This window comes from Salmo salar, chromosome ssa19 (genome assembly GCF_905237065.1).
Source record: "Salmo salar chromosome ssa19, Ssal_v3.1, whole genome shotgun sequence".
Taxonomy (NCBI): domain Eukaryota; kingdom Metazoa; phylum Chordata; class Actinopteri; order Salmoniformes; family Salmonidae; genus Salmo; species Salmo salar.
Genome location: NC_059460.1, coordinates 10,183,128 through 10,201,577, shown reverse-complemented (window position 1 = coordinate 10,201,577; position 18,450 = coordinate 10,183,128). Strand labels below are relative to the sequence as shown.

Genomic DNA, 18,450 nt, shown 5'->3' with positions numbered 1-18,450 from the left:
GTCAGGGCAGGCAAAATGGTAAAAACCGGGAAAACTAGAAAACGGAATAGGAGTATGGGAAAAACGCTGGTAGGCTTGACGAGACAAGACGAACTGGCAACAGACAAGCAGAGAACACAGGTATGAATACACTGGGGATAATGGGGAAGATGGGCGACATCTGGAGGGGGTTGGAGACAAGCACAAAGACAGGTGAAACAGATCCAGGTGTGATCAAGGTGTGACAGTACACCACCTGGTGTCCTTCCTGGGCGCATACCTGGTTGACCGGGATGTCGGTGATGGAACTCAGCAATGAGGGCTGGGTCCAGGATGTTCCTAGCGGGGACCCAGCACCTCTTTGTACGAGATCTTCAGTTCTTGTCAATTTCTCGCATGGAATAGCCATCATTTCTTAGAACAAGAATAGACTGACGAGTTTAGAAAGTTCTTTGTTTCTGGCCATTTTGAGCCTGTAATTGAACCCATAAATGCTGATGCCCCAGATACTTAACCCGTCTAAAGAAGGCCAGTTTTATTGCTACGTTAATCAGAACAACAGTTTTCAGCTGTGCTAACATAATTGCAAAAGGGTTTTCTAATGATCAATTTGTTTTTTTTAAATGATAAACTTGGATTTGCTAACACAATGTGCCGTTGGAACACAGGAGTGAAGGTTGCAGATAATGGGCCTCTGTATGCCTATGTAGATATTCCAGCCGTTTCCAGCTACATTAGACATTTACAACATTAACAATGTCTACACTGTATTTCTGATCAATTTGATGTTATTTTAATGGACAAAAAATTTGCTTTTCTTTCAAAAACAAGGACATTTCTTAGTGACCCCAAACTTTTGAACGGTAGTGTAGGTAGGGCTAAAGTAACTATGCATAGATAATAAACAACGAGTAGCAACAGTGTAAAAACAAGGGGGGGGGGGGTAAATGTAAATAGTCTGGGTGGCCATATGGATATAATATTTTGTTTCTATGACATTCAGAGGCTGAGCTACAACCTTCTATAACCAAGGAGACAAAACATGGACTTACTTGGGAAGTAATCTAATTCTGACACTATCAACTGATTAAGCTATTCACTTTCTTTACAGTAGAATATGTTTAAACCCAGGCAGCTTTTAGGGAAACGATTGTGACCTTCTCTCGTTGGGTTAAGCCACGGAAGAAGAGTAGCCAGCAGTTAAAGCTTACATTTTTCTACTGTCTGGGGTGGAAAGGTAGGTCTAACGTTTGAAAGTACCATGCTCAGATTCCTAATGACGTCTTAATGTAATTATTTGTAAACAGGGACAGTTTTGTTGCAAACAAGAAACACTGTTTTGGCATTGGAGAAATATGATAAGGTGAACACATAGGCCTATCTCTCTGTCCATTCTTAACCTGTAATTTTGGTAATTTGTGTAGTGTTAAAAAAGATTCTGCTAATATCTAAAATGACATAGAATTGCATGAAATATTTCTAAAAAGCATTTTTTTCTCTGAACTGCAAATACAATGATATATTAAATCAAATCATATTTTATTTGTCACATGTTGTAACGGTTGTCGTCGGGGATAGAGGACCAAAACGCAGCAGGAATGTGGATGCTCATCTTGTTATTTATTTTAAATCAAGAGAACACCAAAATAACAAAATGAAGAACTCACAAACAACAAAACAGTCTTGTCAGGCACACTCAGCAAAACAAGAAACAATCTCCCACCACACTACACCAAACAATTACCCATATATAGGACTCTCAATCAGAGGCAACAAGAAAACACCTGCCTCCAATTGAGAGTCCAACCCCAATAAACCAGACAAAGAAATACAAAAGACTAGAGACCACATAGAAATACAAACCTAGAAAATAACCCCAAAAACCCGGAAATAATAAATCAAACACCCTACTACATAAAACCCCACCCCGAACCACATAAACAAAATACCCTCTGCCACGTCCTGACCAAACTACAATAACAAATAACCCTTATACTGGTCAGGACGTGACACATGTGCCGAATACAACAGGTGTAGACCTTACCGTGAAATGCTTACTTACAAGCCCTTAACCAACAATGCAGTTCAAGAAATAGAGTTAAGAAAATATTTACTAAATAAACTACTAAATATAAAATATAAAAAGAACACAAGAAAATTACATAACAATAACGAGGCTATATACAGGAGGTACCTGTACCGAGTCAATGTGCGGGGGTACAGGTTAGTCGAGGTAATTTGTAAAGTGACTATGCATAGATAATAATCAGCGAGTAGCAGCAGTGTAAAAACAAGGGGGGGGTCAATATAAATAGTCTGTGTGACCATTTGATTAATTGTTCAGCAGTCTTATGGCTTGGGGATAGAAGCTGTTAAGGAGCCATTTGGTCCTAGACTTGGCACTCCAGTACCGCTTGCCGTAGAGCGTGATCACACAGTCATCTGGAAAAGCTGGTGCTCTCATGCATTCTTCAGTGTTGCTTGCCTCGAAGCGAGCTTTAAAGGCATTTAGCTCATCTGGTAAGCTCGTGTCACTGGGCAGCTCGTGGCTGGGTTTCCCTTTGTAGTCCGTAATATTTTTTAAACCCTGCCACGTCCGACGAGTGTCAGAGCCGGTCTAGTAGGATTCACTCTTAGACCTGTATTGATGCTTTGCCTGTTTGATGGTTTGTCTGGGGACATAGCGGGATATCTTATAAGCGTCCGGATTAGTGTCCCGCTCCTTGAAAGCCGCAGCTTTAGCCTTTAGCTCGGTGAGGATGTTGCCTGTAATCCATGGCTTCTTGTTGGGAAATATAATCCATGTAATCTGGTTGGGAAATTATAGTAACAGGCAATGCTTTTACAATAAAGGAGATCTTTCCACCCCATCTCTTGTCCACAGTGGTCTGCGAACCCACAACCTTCTAGCCCGCAGCCCTATATGCTATAAAAATTCCTGCGTTGCCTTTTTAATGCTTACAGGACAAAGAACAGTTTCTAAAACTGCATATCGATGGCTCTGGTCTGTCCAAGCAGCAGTGGCTATTTAACATGTAAATCTTGGTGGGGCAAACTCAACACAACACAACACTAAATAATACATTCATTTCACTTTAACGGTGACAAACAGTGCCCACAAACTTATGTCACGAACTGGCTCGAAGCCCGTAATGAAAAGGGAGACAACATAATAACAAAAATATGTTTATTAACTGAGGTAACCTATATACAATTAACAATGGTGTGTGTAGTCAGTAGTGTAAGTGAGTGCTTGCGTGTATAGATGTGATAATGAGGAGTGTTGAAAGATGCCAAAGCAAGCAAACAAGCAAGCAAACAAACAAACAAACAAACAAACCAAACTCTGCCACAACCAAAATCCAACAGTGTGTCTGCATGGAGTGTCTCCTCAATGAATGGGGAAAAAGTCTATTTATCCCGGGACACACCCGGGCCCAGGTGTGTCCCATTTCGTTGACGACCCTCCCGGCTCTGCCCACTGACATCCTAATAAGGAAAACAAGAGCAAAGAGAGGGGGAGAGGGTCAACAAACAGCTGAAAGTGGGATCACAACACATATCGCTGGATGTCCTGCGGGTGGTGGACCATTATTGATACACATGGGAAAATGCTGAGTGTGAAAAACCTGGCAGATACTACCATACCATGTTCAAAGGCACTTCAATGTTTTGTCTTGCCCATTCATCCTCTGAATTGCGTACATACACAATGCATGTCTCAATTGTCTCAAGGCTTAAAATACTTATTTCACATGTCTCCTCCCCTTCATCTACACTGATTTGAAGTGACATCAATAAGGGATCATAGCTTTCATCTGGATTCTCTTGGTCAGTCTATGTCATGGAATGAGCAGGTGTTCCTAATGTTTTGTACACTCAGTACACTGTACATACACAATAGGCCTACTGCCAAACTAGGCCCGATACATCAAATATAATCAAAAATACTGCCAGGGCATCGTGACTATTAACGACAATTGCTAAGACACACTTGAAATATGCAAAAAACACATATTTAGCAGACACTCTTATCCAGAGCGATTTACAGGAACAATTAGGGTTGTGCCTTGCTCAAGGGCACATCGGCAGATTTGTTCACCTAGTCTGCTCAGGGATTTGAACCAGTGACTTTTCGGTTACTGGCCCAACGCTCTTAAACTACCTGGCGCCGCACGCACACAAGCAACCATAACTTTGACCCGAAACCGAAACCTAACTCCTAAACCTAACCACTAAACCCTTACCCTAACCCTAATTCTAACCCTAACCCTAATTGTAACTCTAACCCAAAACCTAACCCCCAAGTTTAAAATAGCCTTTGTCCTCATGGGGATGTGGTAAATGTCCCCACGAGGGAGAATTTTCCTTGTTTTACTATCCTTGTGGGGACTTTGGGGGATTTCAGGTCCCCACAATAATAGAAGAACCAACACACACACACACACACACACACACACACACACACACACACACACACACACACACACACACAGTCTTACAGAGTCTAGGACACAGAGCTGCAGTGGCATTTAGGCAGTGACATTTGCAGGTGACATTTCGTCTCTCTCCACAGTCACAGAGTGTGAACCCAATCTCAATCTCCTCTCTGCCATCCCGGCTCAACACACCGGCTCTAATACTGACGGAGAGGAAGAAAGGAAAGTTCTGAATCTTAGGATGACCTGTTCAGGCTGAATAGGTGCCATCGCTGTTATTATATCCTCACATTCTACTGTCTTGTAAAAGATTGTCTGGGTATGACGTTGTCTAGATAAAAGGCTGGGTGGTCTGTTGGAGTGTGGTGCTTATACTTTGTGTGTTTAATGTACAGTATGTTAGTGCCTTTGGATAAAAGTGTCTGCTAAATGAACATACTTGTTTCATTATGGATGTGTTTGGTTTTGCCAATAGCTAGCTCCTGTACCACTGTGGCTCTATATCATGTCAGGGTCACATAGTAGTGCATTGGGAAGTTGCTAATATAGAGTCTGGTTCCACTGAAGGTTTCTGAACTTTGTCATTGTTGTCTTGGCTTGCTGTTCGGGAGTGTAGGTAAAGTTTTAGTGGCTTGCTGTTACTTTTGTGACAAATGCATTTGCGGAGGGTGACGCCATATCAAACTCACAGTTGAGTAATGTGATATTACATTGTCTACTTGACCACATTGGGAAAACCCTTCAGGTATCTCTAGTGAGGAACTAGAAAATACACTTTTCTTGAGTTTGTTTTTCAGCTCTGTAACGATAGAGGGTTAACTTTTTCTCTCTTTGTTGGAAACGAGACAGCATGGAGACCTGCTGTTGTTTATCCTGTTCCCCTGGCTATAGAGAGAAACGTGTGTGTGTGTGTGTGTGTGTGTGTGTGTGTGTGCGTGTGTGTGTTGTTAGGTCCCCTGTTAGAGAGGAGTCTGTGTTTGTCTAGCATTGTTTGTTTATGAAGGGGCTCTTAAATTGGCTACTAAACAGAGCATAGCGAGACAGGCAGGGAGGGAGGGAGGGGAGAGAGAGAGAGGGGGGAGAGAGAGAGAGCGAGATAGAGAAAGAGAGAGAGGCAAAGTAGGTTTAGGGAACAGGGCCTTCCCTTACCATGATCTTCATTAGACTATTCATCACATAAAAATGATAATGCACTCTACTGTTCAATTTCAGTATCCACACAAAACACACCACACACTCAAACAATACTATCAACAGCTCTGTTATGTCTAACTCTGTATGTCTACCAATAAGTGGGACCATTTTTATAAAAATGTATGGAAACTTCTAAATAAATCCCTGACAGTGTCACCAGAAAAGCACCCCCACACCATAACACCTCCTCCTCCATGCTTTGTGGGGGGAAATACACATGCAGAGATCATCCGTTCTACCACACCGCCTCTCACAAAAAAATGACGGTTGGAAGCAAAAATCTCCAATTTGGACTCCAGACCAAAGGACAAATTTCCATCGGTCTAATGTCCATTGCTCGTGTTTCTTGGCCCAAGAAAGTCTCTTCTTCTTATTGGTGTCCTTTAGTAGTGGCTTCTTTGCAGAAATTCGACCATGAAGGCCTAATTCACACACTCCTCTGAACAGTTGATGTTGAAATGTGTCTGTTACTTGAACTCTGAAGCATTTATTTGGGCTGCAATTTCTGAGGCTGGTAACTCTAATGAAGTTATCCTCTGCTGCAGACGTAACTCTGGGTCTTCCTTTCCTGTTCTCCTCATGAGAACCAGTTTCATGATAGTGCTTGATGGATTTTGCGACTGTACTTGAAGAAACCTTGAAATCCTTGAAATGTTCCGCATTGACTGACCTTCATGTCTTAAAGTAATGATTGACTGTCGTTTCTCCTTGCTTATTTGAGCTGTTCTTGCCATAATATGGACTTGGTCTTTTACCAAATAGGGCTATCTTCTGTATACCACCCCTGCCTTGTCACAACACAACTGATTGGCTCAAACGCAATAAGAAGGAAAGAAATTCCACAAATTAACTTTTAACAAGGCATTAATTGAATTGCATTCCAGGTGACTACCACATGAAGCTGGTTGAGAGAATGCCAAGAGAGTGCAAAGCTGTCATCAAGGCAAAGGGTGGGTATTTGAAGAATCTCAAATATAAGATATATTTTGATTTGTTTAACACTTTTTGGTTACTACATGATTCCATATGTGTTATTTCATAGTTTTGATGTCTTCACTATTATTCTACAATGTAGAAAATAGTAAAAATAAAGAAAACCCTCGAATGAGTAGGTGTGTCAAAACTTTTGACCCGTAGTGTATACAAAGGCATTTGTGAAAATTCTATAGGAATATAGAGTGGGAAAGCAGCTGTGCGTTTGGACAATTAATATACACTGCAGTAATAAAACCTAATAAAAACATCTGTTTTGTCCAGGACCGGAATCTACACAGACCGGTGTGCTGTAGCCAATCAGAACTACAGTAGACCTTTATACAAATAAGCCATTTGCCACACAGGCCCGCCATCATTCACTTTGAACTGGACTGTGTTTACAGGCGGTTACAACAGCGCGACTTTAGATCATTAGAACGCATTCGCCAAAAGCTGCAAAATACACCTGAATGGATTTCTGCAAGTATGTAAACACCATGGGAGTCCTCTTACATTTGGGAACTTCACAGTTCTATTGATTAAACAACCATGAAAACGTGTGCTCTTGTAACGGCTGTCTTCATAAATGGACCAAGGCGCAGCAGGTATGTGAATGCTCATCTTTAATTAAAAATAAGGAGTAAAGCATCCACTTAACAACACAAAAAAGGTGACAACAGTGACAGTTCTGCAGGCTATAAACGCAGTGCAAAAACAACCACCCACAAACCCCAGTGACAAACATACTCCTACATATATGACTCCCAATCAGGAACAACGATCCCCAGCTGTTCCTAATCAGGAGTCACAAGACACACAGAACATTCAAACACACACACAAGACTGCCACGTCCTGACCCCCAAACTACTACAACAGCTTCATCTGCTGGTCAGGACGTGACAGTACCCCCCCCCCTCAAGGTGCAGACCCCGGAATGCACCTAACCACAAAAAAAACCCACCAACAAACAAAATCCCCAACAAAACCCATAAACACTAACCCTAAACAATAAGGGATGGAAGGGAGGGTGGCTGCCATCACCGACGGCACTGTGCTACACCCTCCCTCCCCAACCCACCTATCCTGGAGGTGGCTCAGGTGCAGGCCGTGGACCTCGCTCCACCTTCGGCGTCGCCCACTTTGATGGCGCCGATAGCTGCGCCAGGCAGACGGGCCACTCGGGCTGACCCTGGCAGACGGACCACTCGGGCTGGACCGGAGGACAGGAGGGCCCCTCGGGCTGGGCCGGGGAGCAGGAGGGCCCCTCGGGCTGGGCCGGGGGGCAGGAGGGCCACTCGGGCTGGGCCGGGGGGCAGGAGGGCCACTCGGGCTGGGCCGGGGGGCAGGAGGGCCACTCGGGCTGGGCCGGGGGGCAGGAGGGCCACTCGGCCTGGACCGGAGGGCAGTCTGGCCACTCGGCCTGGACCGGAGGGCAGTCTGGCCACTCGGCCTGGACCGGAGGGCAGTCTGGCCACTCGGGCTGGACCGGAGGGCAGTCTGGCCACTCGGGCTGGACCGGAGGGCAGTCTGGCCACTCGGGCTGGACCGGAGGGCAGTCTGGCCACTCGGGCTGGACCGGAGGGCAGTCTGGCCACTCGGGCTGGACCGGAGGGCAGTCTGGCCACTCGGGCTGGACCGGAGGGCAGTCTGGCCACTCGGGCTGGACCGGAGGGCAGTCTGGCCACTCGGGCTGGACCAGGGCAGTCTCCTCGGCTGGATCAGGGCAGTCTGGCCACTCTGGCAGTTCAGGGCAGTCTGGCCACTCTGGCAGTTCAGGGCAGTCTGGCCACTCTGGCAGTTCAGGGCAGTCTGGCCACTCTGGCAGTTCAGGGCAGTCTGGCCACTCTGGCAGTTCAGGGCAGTCTGGCCACTCTGGCAGTTCAGGGCAGTCTGGCCACTCTGGCAGTTCAGGGCAGTCTGGCGACTCTTGCAGTTCAGGGCAATCTGGTGACTGTTGACTGGCGGGCAGCTCTGGTGACTGTTGACTGGCGGGCAGCTCTGGTGACTGTTGACTGGCGGGCAGCTCTGGTGACTGTTGACTGGCGGGCAGCTCTGGTGACTGTTGACTGGCGAGGCTGGGCTGACACACTAGACTCCTGATGCGTGGGGCTGGTATTGGACGTGCCAGCCTGGAGACACGCACCTCCATGCTAGTGCGTCTAGCGGGAAACACCGGACCGAAAGGGCGCACTGGCGGTCTTGAGTGCAGGGTTGGCATCACCCCTTCCGGCTCGATGCTCCCCTTGCCCTGGCACCTGCGGGGCGCTGGTACTGGGCGAACTGGGCTGTGTGTCCGTATAGGCGAGATGGTGCGTACCACAGCGTAACATGGCGCCCTCCACCTCATATGCACCTCCCTGTAGTCACGGGTAGCTGGCTTACGGCTCTTCCCTGGCCTGGCCAAGCTACACGTGTGCCCCCCCAAAAAAATGTATTGGGGGTGCCTCTCACGCTCGTTGCGCTCTCTCTCCTCGTAATAGCGCCTCTCCGCTCTCGCCGCTTCAATCTCCCACTGCGGGAGGCGATAATCCCCAGCCTGAGTCCATGGTCCCTCTCCGTCCAGGATCTGTTCCCAAGTCCATTCGTCCATTTTTCTCTCCAGTGGCTTCCCCCTCTTCTGCTGCTTGGTCCTTTGGTGGGTGGTTCTGTAACGGCTGTCTTCATAAATGGACCAAGGCGCAGCAGGTATGTGAATGCTCATCTTTAATTAAAAATAAGGAGTAAAGCATCCACTTAACAACACAAAAAAGGTGACAACAGTGACAGTTCTACAGGCTATAAACGCAGTGCAAAAACAACCACCCACAAACCCCAGTGACAAACATACTCCTACATATATGACTCCCAATCAGGAACAACGATCCCCAGCTGTTCCTGATCAGGAGTCACAAGACACACAGAACATTCAAACACACACACAAGACTGCCACGTCCTGACCCCCAAACTACTACAACAGCTCCATCTGCTGGTCAGGACGTGACAGCTCTCTCTCCCTCAGTTATGCACATCAACGACAACAAGATCAACAACTAGTGCTAGCCAGAGCAAGATGAGCTAATATCTATTGAAGGACCATCAGATAAACCCTCTGAAACTTTTTCAGCTCGTTGGCTGTCAAATTTGCACTGATAAAAGATGGGGAATTGTAGCCTCCTTGTCCTTCTGCAGCTTGCCTGCCAATGCATGCTTGTCCCAGCCCAGCACAAAGGCTAACTGGCTAAAGATGGCTTGCTTGCTAGCTAGCTACTTCCAGACACAAATGAGAGAACACCTCACTCTGACCATTTTACTCGCTGTAGCAGAGCTGGTTAGTCTATTTACATGTTATCTAGAGCATTCTTGACAAACTATAATTTTTTTTGCATATGTTTACTGACACCGGACATATTCAGCAGGTGTTGCACGTTCGTAAATTCATCAGTTGTTCTGGGCTCAGGCACAATCAGACGAGAGTGCTCTGAATTTGGAGTTCTTGCTAGCTAACCAAATGACACCTGTATCTCTAGCTGTGTATAGCCACCGAAAAACAATATGAGGGGAAAAAGTCAGTCAGTCGGTCACTCCTCCAATGACATGACATCCTCCTAGCAGCTAGCTAGCTATCAAGCTAATATTAGGGTCTGTGTTTTTAGCTTGCTACATAAATAGATGAGCTAGCCTATTAGCCACGTTATGACTGACTTGTGATCATTGTGCTTGCCAGCTGTGATTTACAACCTGATACCAAGAAATGTATTGGTGAATTATATTAATCATGCATTGAACTGCATCCATCTATTCTGCCAACAATGCCTTAGTGTACGTCACGGAACATTGAGTCAAATATAATACATTTTTAAAACCCCTTATGAGGTTGGTTTTGTAGCATAAACTGGGAATTTGATATTTTTGACTGATATTATGATAGTTTTTTTGTTTCATATATGCAAAGTAGTTAAAACGCTGTAATTTTGACTCTCAAAATCACACTTTTTAAAAATAAAAATGTGATGGTCTAAGTCCACAACAATAATAAACCATATCAATCTGATTGGGTGGGCCTGTCAGGGCCTGGCTCCCCAGTTGGTGGGCCTCTGTTCATTCAGGCCCATCCATGTCTACACCACCTGCTGACTTACCTTTTTCAATACATAGTTTACACACCCATTACTGCCTTAGTTAGCATTTACTGGTAGATATCATACGTTGAAACGTCTTTCCTACCTAGCTGATAATTTTGTTTTTTACTCTGCCGGTCTCCGGAAGAAATTACATGTCCTCACTGTCCGAGACCGAGTCAAGACGGAGTACAACTGTATCCTACACAGAGACAAGACCGACACTCATTATGTGGTATCGAGTATTACACAGCATTGATGTCTACAGTACCATTCCCCTTGCTCCCACTCTCCATCCCTCTTTACCTCTATCCCTCCATCCTTCCATCCCTCCTTCCCTACCTCACTATCTCTCACCGTCTGTGTATTCTCTCTCTCCACCTCTTCCTCCTTCCTCTGTTCTCTCTAGTTGTTAGGAAACATAGAAGACCACACTTTTAGAAAAAAAAGTTTCCAATGGCAGAGGATATGTATGTATTGAACAAAGAAATGTTAACTGAATCCTGCAGTCAGGAGAGAACAATAACACAGGTGTGTGTAGGTTCTCCGCAGCGATACAGGTGCACTGTGTGTGTGTGTGTGTGTGTGTGTGTGTGTGTGTGTGTGTGTGTGTGTGTGTGTGTGTGTGTGTGTGTGTGTGTGTGTGTCAGTTGGAGACCATACCCTCTCAGGTGAGGCAACAGCAGATGGGCCATGAGACAATCCTGCAGGATCAAAACACTTATGAGAGAGAGAGAGAGAGAGAGAGAGAGAGAGAGAGAGAGAGAGAGAGAGAGAGAGAGAGAGAAAACTCTAATCGTCTCCTTGTCCTACATGCCCCAGGGCTGGTAACAGTACACTACACTAACTCAGACACACAATACACACAGCTTCTATGGAGGGGTCTTCATGTCACTCAACTCCTATGATAAAGACTCGTAAATTCTTCAGTAACAGACATGAACTTAACATGAAGCAAAACAAATCCTCAAAGTGACTACGGATAGTCTTTTCGTGGTTTTCAAACCTCTCCTCGGGGACCCCCAGACATTTCACAATTTTGAGCTGGCCCTGATCTAGCTCACCTAATTCAAGTGGTCAAGGGCTTGAAACCTATATAACTACACACAAGAAGACAGTGGAGGGAGCAGAGGAAGAGTGGAGGAGAGGAAGAAGAGGAAATGATCTCATTGACAGTGTTTTTTATGCATGAGAGCAAGTCCCCTTTCATTCCCTCTCTCTCTCTCTCTCATCCATGTCTCTCTCTCGCTCTGATTAGGGCAGCTTTAAAGCAGAAGGTCACTTATCATTTTAATGGCCTCACACACTCTCTCTCTGTCCCAAAACCGTCTGTTATTAGCTGCAGATTGACCACTTTACTCTGATGACCTAACACCAGGGGGACTCTGTCCTGAATGGGAAATAGGACTCATTAAAGGACTCTATTACCACGCACAGGGACACCAGATTTAGGTTTATAAACAGAAACGTTGACAATTTAGTCTTCATCTCAAACACATTTAACTGTCATTTCACCCCAAATGCACTTACCATTTCCAACCACTTCTCTGCTCCTTTTGCTGTGAAAAAGCTGTGAACTTGTATGTGTGTGTGTCTGTTTGGTGCATCCGTGCATGTACGTGTGCACGTGAGCGTGTGCGTGTTGGACGAGTTACTGGGCTGATGAGCGATGTAAGACCCTGTTTCTGGGGGATTCTACTGATGCTGTAGTGACCTTTGTGGCTAGTTGTTCTGCTGTTCTATTCAGGTCTGGTAGACACACACCCTTACGTTACTCAAAAAGTGTGTTGGAATTCAAACCTGTTCTCTTTCGTGTGCACGCACGCACACACACATACAAACTCACACACAGACGTGAAGGCAGGGTCGCGCAGTTCACAGAGGACTATTCTAAACTCATGCCTATGGTGCATGTGCTGATAAATCTAGGCTAAGGACGTTGCTTGGGTCTGAGATTTGAGGGAATGTTTTTTTTTTGGGGGGGGGGGGTCAAGTGCTTTTAGTTTGACGCTTTTCCTGACTGATGTTCATCTTAGATGGTAGTAGAGTTAAGATTTGGAATAATCGTTTATCTCTGGTCTGTTTGCATTTTGAGCTTTGTTTTTGCTTGTAGTTTGAGCTTTCTCTCTGTCTCTGTCTCGAGTAAGGAAAGGAGAAAGGTGAGGAACAGAGGAAAGTAGAGGGGAGGTGAGGAATGGTGGAAAGACAGGAGAGAGAATAGAGGGATGAGAGAGCAGAGCTGTAGAGAGGAAAGCAGAGAAGAGGTGGTGAAAGGACTAGGGAGAGGAGATGAGGGGTAGTGGAGGATAGGGATTTGAGCTGGGGGTGTACTGGGCTGATGTGTTGGGGTCGGGAGGAAGAGAAAGGATTTGGGGTGGGGGTGAGATTTCAGATTGTGGCTGGGGATCAACTCATTCACCCGCCCAAATGGCTTTCAAAAATCTATTTCACACATATACACACACATACGCACAAACCCTTTCACAGGCGTAGAGATCAGTGTACTATCGATCCGCTTCTGGCCGTGATTAAACCAAATACACACACACACAGGTCGGTCTCCTCTGTGAGCCTCATCAGTCTGGGTTGTAGATGATGGCTTTGGAGACTGATATGAAGAACCACCATTAAGCCACTTAACCACCTAATGCATCAGCTGCTGCAATCCACACACATGCACAGGCACACCCGCACACATATTCGGACGCAATACTCCCCTTGAAGACTTTCCCAGTAGAAAAGCCCTTACATTGTTGAGAATGACCTGTGAGCTATGGTATGTGTCTATCTGTGTGTAGTACTGGGTGCTGGATCTGTGTATTAATAATTAAGAGTCTATTGACGCACCCGTGTGTCAATCTAATTAAAATAATAACAAAATCCTCATCAAAATCCGTCAGTTTAAGCCAGAGATATCTGTTTTTTGCATGGGCTGTCTCTCAATCCATCTGCCTATGTCGGCCTTCCGCATCTGCGGTGGAAAGTGACAGAGCTACAGCGCTGTTTGTCAGACCAGGAGACTTCATGAAAATTGGTCTTCTCACAAAAACGTCTGTAGTGTCCACACTGTTTGGCTACTAACTAATATGACCACTCTATGGAAGGATGAGACACGTACGAACCTGATGGTATTCTCTGTTTTGCTCTACGACCTCCAAAAGCCCCACGGGACTCGTCTGAAGTTGGTACCGCCGAGGTGCCAACTTCTGTCTGTAGTGTCCAAACTGTATGGGCTACAAATGAATATGACCCCACTATGGAAAGGGGAGACTCCCACAAACACGATGGTGTTCTTAGATTTGCTCTATGACCTAAAGGTAACCCATACAAATTAATGTAAGTATGGAGGTTTTTGTGCCAACAAAAAACAGGGTTAAATATGTGTCCAAAAAACATAAATATTTCCTGAGTTTTCTTATATCTCCTAGATATAGGAAAGACACTTCAAAACCTTAATTCTTTTTTTTTACTGTCTTTTTTTGGCCATTTATGAATGTGTTATTCAATGTGTTTCTATGGGCTAGAGTTGTAAAGGCCAAATGTAACATTTGATCAATTAATTTGAACTAATTTTTTTATACATACAGGGGTCCTAAAACTCTAAATGAAATAGCTAAATGATCCATGGTATGACCATAAAACAATTCCATATGTTAGCTTAGTAGAACCCCCCACCCCCCACAAAAAAGGTTTTAGAGGTTTTCATGTGTGTGTATCTCTCCCTATCTCTCTCCCCTGTAGGAGCTGCAGTTTGAGAGACTGACCCGTGAGCTGGAGGCAGAAAGACAGATTGTAGCCACCCAGTTGGAGAGATGCAAGCTGGGCTCTGAGACTGGTGGAAGTATGAGCAGCATCAGGTAACACACCTGTCTGTGTGTGTGTGTGGTGTGTGTGAGTGTGTTGGGATAGGGGGGTTGTGTGTGTAGAATGGCCAGCTAGCTCCCAGGGTGGAACTCTCTTTATACGTATTCTCTCAGGGGGACACATTAATCTGTGACACCCTCTGACTCTTTGACACCTTAAAATGAGCTGAGAGGATAATTCGTTTTTCGTGTGTGTGTGTGCGCGTGGGTGTTTATGTGTGTGTGTGTGTGTGTGTGTGTGTGTGTGTGTGTGTGTGTGTGTGTGTGTGTGTGTGTGTGTGTGTGTGTGTGTGTGTGTGTGTGTGTGTGTGTGTGTGTGTGTGTTGGGGAGGAGGGTTGTGTGTGTAGAATGGCCAGCTAGCTCCCAGGGTGGAACTCTCTTTATAAGTATTCTCTCAGGGGGACACATTAATCTGTGATACCCTCTGAATCTTGGACACCTTAAAATGAGCTGAGAGGATAATTAGTTTGTCCTGTGTGTGTGTTTGTGCATGTGTGTGTGCATGCGCACCCACACTAACTGTCATCATGGGAGCGTACTTTAATGTTCCAGTGTTAATTAGTTAATTAATTAGTACATTAGTACAACCACGGCCCTAGATTGTCCAAAAACAGTTAAATTATGTTTGGCAATTATGAGTATGACCTTGGGATGCCAAAACTATTGGCAAATGGTTTTCAGAAGACGAGAAAGAGCACATAATGAAAAGAGGGAGGTAGGAGAATGAAGGAAGGAGGGAGGAGGGGGGCAGAGGAGAGGACGTCAGTATGTGATTAGCATGAGAGTTAGCTTCTGTATGCTAACAGCTCTGAGCAAGAGAGAGTGGAACAGAGCAGTACTAAATTCAGACTGTGTGTGTGTGGCAGCTTCAGGTGTCTCCCTCTGCTTCGTAGACAATGCAGAGAATGATGCATTACATTATTACACGTTACGTTATTCAGAGATAGAGGTAGAAGGAGAGCCGATACCGGTGCACATTGACTCTGTACCGGTACCCCCTGTATATAGCCCTATTGTTATTCACTGCTGCTCTTTCATTATTTGTTATTCTTATATCTTCCTTTTTTTAGGTATTTTCTTAAAACTGCATTGTTGGTTAAGGGCTTGTAAGTAAGCATTTCACTGTAAGGGTTGTATTCGGCGCATGTGACAAATACAATTTGATTTGATTTGATAGGAGAGGGTTGAAGTTTGACTCTTCTGACTGTTAACAAATAAAATCAAAGTTTATTTGTCAAGTGTGCCGACTACAACAGGTGTAGACCTTACAGTGAAATGCTTACTTACAAGTAAAAAAAAAAAGGTATTAGGTGAACAATAGATAAGTAAAGAAATAAAAACAACAGAAGTAAAAACAACAGTAAAAAAGACAGTGAAAAATAACAGTAGCGAGGCTATGCACAGTATTGAGGCTATAACAGTAGCGAGGCTATATACAGGCACCGGTTAGTCGGGCTAATTGAGGTAGTATGTACATGAATGTATATTTAAAGTGACTATGCATATATGTTAAACAGAGAGAGAACAGTCTATGACTAGGGTGGCTGGGGTATTTGATCATTTTTAGGGCCTTCCTCTGACACCGCCTGGTGTAGAGGTCCTGGATGGCAGGCAGCTTAGCCCCAGTGATGTACTGGGCCGTACGCACTACCCTCTGTAGTGCCTTGCGGTCGGAGGCCGAGCAGTTGCCGTACCAGGCAGTGATGCAACCAGTCAGGATGCTCTCGATGTTGCAGCTGTAGAACCTTTTGAGGATCTGATGACCCATGCCAAATCTTTTTAGTTTCCTGAGGGGGAATAGGCATTCTCGTGCCCTCTTCACGACTGTCTTGGTGTGTTTGGACCATTCTAGTTTGTTGGTGATGTGGACACCAAGGAACTTGAAGCTGTCAACCTGCTCCATTACAGCCCCGTCGATGAGAATAGGGGCGTGCTCGGTCCTCCTTTTCCTGTAGTCCACAATCATCTCCTTAGTCTTGGTTGCGTTGAGGGATAGGTTGTTATTCTGGCACCACCTGGCCAGGTGTGTGGCCTCCTCCCTGTAGGCTGTCTCATCGTTGTCGGTGATCAGGCCTACCACTGTTGTGTCGTCTGCAAACGTAATGATGGTGTTGGAGTCGTGCCTGGCCACAGAGTCGTGTGTGAACAGGGAGTACAGGAGGGGACTGAGCACGCATCCCTGAGGGGCTCCAGTGTTGAGTATCAGCGTGGCAGATGTGTTGCTACCTACCCTCACAACCTGGGGCGGCCCGTCAGGAAATCCAGGATCCAGTTGCAGAGGGAGGTGTTTAGTCCCAGGATCCTTAGCTTAGTGATGAGCTCTGAGGGTACTATGCTGTTGAAAACTGAGTTGTAGTCAATGAATAACATTCTCACATGTGTGGATTGTGGAGTGCAATACAGGTTGCATCATCAGTGGATCTGTTTGGACGGTGTGCAAATTGGAGTGGGTCTAGGGTTTCTGGGATAATGGTGTTGATGTGAGCCCTTACCAGCCTTTCAAAGCACTTCATGGCTACAGACGTGAGTGCTACGGGTCTGTAGTCATTTAAGCAGGTTGCCTTAGTGTTCTTGGGCACAGGGACTATGGTGCTCTGCTTGAAACATGTTGGTATAACAGACTCAATCAGGGACATGTTGAAAATGTCTTTGAAGACACCTGCCAGTTGGTCAGCAAATGCCTGCTCTCATGCGTGCCTCAGTGTTGCTTGCCTCAAAGTGAGCATAGAAGTGATTTAGCTCGTCTGGTAGGCTCGTGTCACTGGGCAGCTCATGGCTGTGCTTCCCTTTGTAGTCTGTAATAGTTTGCAAGCCCTGCCACATAAGATGAGCGTCGGAGCCGGTGTAGTACGATTCAATCTTAGCCCTGTATTGACGTTTTGCCTGTTTGATGGTTCGTCGGAGGGCATAGCAGGATTTCTTTTACGCTTCCGGGTTAGAGTCCCGCACCTTGAAAGCGGCAGCTCTACCCTTTAGCTCAGTGCGAATGTTGCCTGTAATCCATGGCTTCTGGTTGGGGTATGTACGTACAGTCACTGTGGGGACGACGTCCTCGAAGCACTTGTTGGTAAAGCCAGGGACTGATGTGGTGTACTCCACAATGCCATCGGAGGAATCCCGAACTTGTTCGGGAAGGCCTGAGCCTGTGTGGAGTACAGGTGTTCTAGAATTGTTTTCCCTCTGGTTGCACATTTAACATGTTGATAGAGATTTGGTAGAACTGATTTAAGTTTCCCTGCATTAAAGTCTCCGGCCACTAGGAGTGCCGCCTCTGGGTGAGCGGTTTCCTGTTTGATTATTTCCTTATACAGCTGACTGAGTGCGGTCTTAGTGCCAGCATCAGTCTGTGGTGGTAAATAAACAGCCACCAAAAGTATGGCAGAAGACTCTCTTGGCAAATAGTGTGGTCTGCGGAATCGTGGCTGAATGGTGACATGGATATTCAGCTATTGTTTATCACAAGATACTCAACTTCAGGCGAGCAAAATCTAGCTGCACCAGCTGCAGCATTTGCCGGTGCAGCGTATTTCCCGCTAGCTGAATATCCATGTCATCATTCAGCCACGATTCCGTGAAACATAAGATATTACAGTTTTTGATGTCCCGTTGGTAGGATATTCGTGATCGTACCTCGTCTAATTCATTGTCCAATGATTGCACGTTGGCGAGTAATATTGACGGTAACGGCAGCTTTCCCACTCACCTTCTGCGGATCCTTACGAGGCACCCCGCTCTGTGTCCTCTGTACCTGCGTCTCTTCCTCTTGCCATTAACGGGGATGTTGGCCTTGTCGGGTGTTAGCAGTATATCCCATGCGTCCTGCTTGTTGAAGAAAAAATCTTTGTCTAATCCGAGGAGAGTGATCGCTGTCCTGATATCCAGAAGCTCTTTTCTGCCGTA

At 45.6% G+C, this 18,450-nt stretch overlaps 1 protein-coding gene across 2 annotated transcripts in view; it reads left to right on the top strand.

The window, feature by feature from the left end:
- LOC106578422 (catenin delta-2) overlaps positions 1–18,450 on the top strand; it is a 462,724-nt gene that overhangs the window by 130,616 nt on the left and 313,658 nt on the right. For both annotated transcript variants that reach the window (XM_014157181.2, XM_014157182.2), the window contains exon 3: positions 14,428–14,543. In XM_014157181.2, coding sequence (XP_014012656.2) covers positions 14,428–14,543 — 116 coding nt within the window. The remainder of the gene's footprint in view (positions 1–14,427; positions 14,544–18,450) is intronic.